Source organism: Parasteatoda tepidariorum, chromosome 10 (genome assembly GCF_982258835.1).
Source record: "Parasteatoda tepidariorum strain Cologne lab strain chromosome 10, Ptep-v5.0, whole genome shotgun sequence".
NCBI classification, from domain to species: Eukaryota; Metazoa; Arthropoda; class Arachnida; order Araneae; family Theridiidae; genus Parasteatoda; species Parasteatoda tepidariorum.
The window spans coordinates 71,331,261-71,333,411 of record NC_141764.1 but is presented as its reverse complement, the minus strand read 5'-3'; the positions used below and the strand labels follow the sequence as shown (position 1 = coordinate 71,333,411).

The 2,151-nt window shown below is 27.7% G+C and overlaps 1 protein-coding gene across 1 annotated transcript; it reads right to left on the bottom strand.

Annotated features, from left to right (window-relative positions):
• Nucleotides 1-1,022: 1,022 nt before the first annotated feature.
• LOC147803019 (notch-regulated ankyrin repeat-containing protein-like) lies at nucleotides 1,023-1,322 on the bottom strand. Its single transcript, XM_087152839.1, has one exon. It carries the CDS (start codon nucleotides 1,320-1,322, stop codon nucleotides 1,023-1,025), a length of 300 nt encoding a protein of 99 aa, XP_087008965.1.
• Nucleotides 1,323-2,151: the final 829 nt, after the last annotated feature.

The following is a 2,151-nucleotide window of genomic DNA, read 5'->3' as shown; positions in this document are numbered from 1 at the left end:
CAATAGAAAATGACGTTTCATAATTTTATTCAATTTATTTCTAGATATATCTCCTATTTAGAGAGCAAAGAATTCATCATTCTAATTTGGGAGTCATACCTAAAAATTGGAAGGATAAAGCCTATAAAAATCATACTCGAAATTTAAACATGCATTAATTTAATTTTAATAATAAAACTAGCATAAAAAAGAATAATTTTTTTGAAGAAAAAAAATTTATAATTTTTAATATTAGAACTTCCTAAGATTTTTAAACATGCATTTACATAATTTTTGCAATAAAAATTATGTGATGAATAATTTTTAGAAACATTTTATAAATTTTCATTCTCCCACTGGATGTTTATTTTTTAATTAACTTAATTTTTGCAATAAATCTGGCATATATATTGAATATTTAGCAACATAATATAAATATTTTTACATAAAAGTTTTTTCACTGGATATCCAACTTTGAATTAATCTAATTTTTGCAATAAATCTGGCACATAAAGAATATTTTTTGGAAAAAAATATTTAAATTTTCACATTGGAATCTTATCACTGAATATTTAAAAAAGCATTAATTTAATTTATGTAATAAAACTGAAAAAAATATGAATATATATTTTTAAAGATATAAATATATATATATATAATTACACACTTTGAAAATTTTTACCAATATGGTTAATCCATCATACATAATTTAATTATACACAGATAAAATGCTTTTTAGTGATATTTGCTGTGGAAATAATCATTCACAGGTCTTGCGTAGATATTTGGTTTAAAATATAAAACACATTCATTTAAAAACACTGAATTCCTCAGATTCACTAATCTTTGGTTTTAACTTCTATAACTGTAATTAGTCCATCACAGATGACTGAAAACACACAAAGTTTATCAATCATTCTCTTCCTCGCAGCACAATCCACACACAAAAATGGAAAATAAAATGTACACCTATGCATGCTTTGAGCACTGTAGAATAAGGAAAAATAAAAAGTACTATTCACACTAAAAGAAGAATAAATATGTTATCTTGTAGAATTCGCAATGAGATACAGGGCTATGTCTTGGTGTCCACCATACACAGCAATGTGCAGGGCGCTCCATCCGTCTTTGTTAGCAAGTCGAACGTCAGCTCCAAACTTAACTAGTAATTTAACTAGTTCTAGATTGCCATCCATGCAACTCAAATGCAGAGGAGTCTGCCCTTCGTGGTCGTAATAGTTTAAATTCACAAATCCTTCCCATCTTTGGAGAATTTTATGCAATTCTATATGATCTCCATCCCTTACTGCTTTGATGAAATCATCTTGGCACGATTGGTTCATGTTGCACAGGAATTGGGAGAATAGCTTCGGAAAAATTGCACTAGAATTGATTGCAGAGGACTAGACTTTGGTAGCGATCATTCGTGGTAGAGATGGGAATTGCGATTGACTGCTGATCAAGAGATGTTGAAGATGAATATGATGAGATGAGTTTTTCTCTCACCCCTCCTGGATGTTTAATTCGTAGGGTTGTTAGTTTACACCCTACATAAACGGAACTCGCAGGGAGAATAGCATCGCAAGTTTCGCGCGCGCCTCTTTTTACCCAATGAAGTTACTCTTGTATGATAAGTTTGCCAGATACTGGTGGTTATCTATAAACGGAAATTGGCGCTCGCCAAAGTAAGAAACCGTCAGAATCAGCAACAAGTGTTTTTTAGTTCATTTTTGAAGGTCAGATTTTAAAATAAATTTTTTTTTAATACTTTCAAACAGATTGTTTTTAACGCAAAATTTCATTTTATCTATATAAATACTTGAAACTTCTTAAATTATATTTTTTAAAAATTAAAATTTAAATGATGTGTAATTAATTTAATAAAACAATATTTTTATTAATTTTTCAGATGTTTCATTCATTTCTTTTTCAACATATACACACAGTGCACAAATACTATTATTTATACTAAATAAATTCTTTTTAAAAGGTCATGTTGCTTTTATAACTTAATTTTCTTCATTTTATAGATACATTTTAAATCCATATGTTTATTAAAATATAATATATTTATTAACCATGTATTTTAAAGTGCTACGAAAAAAGAAATTTTACCCAAATAATTAATGTGAGAAAATGCACACATACAATGTAATTGTAAAATTGTGTATA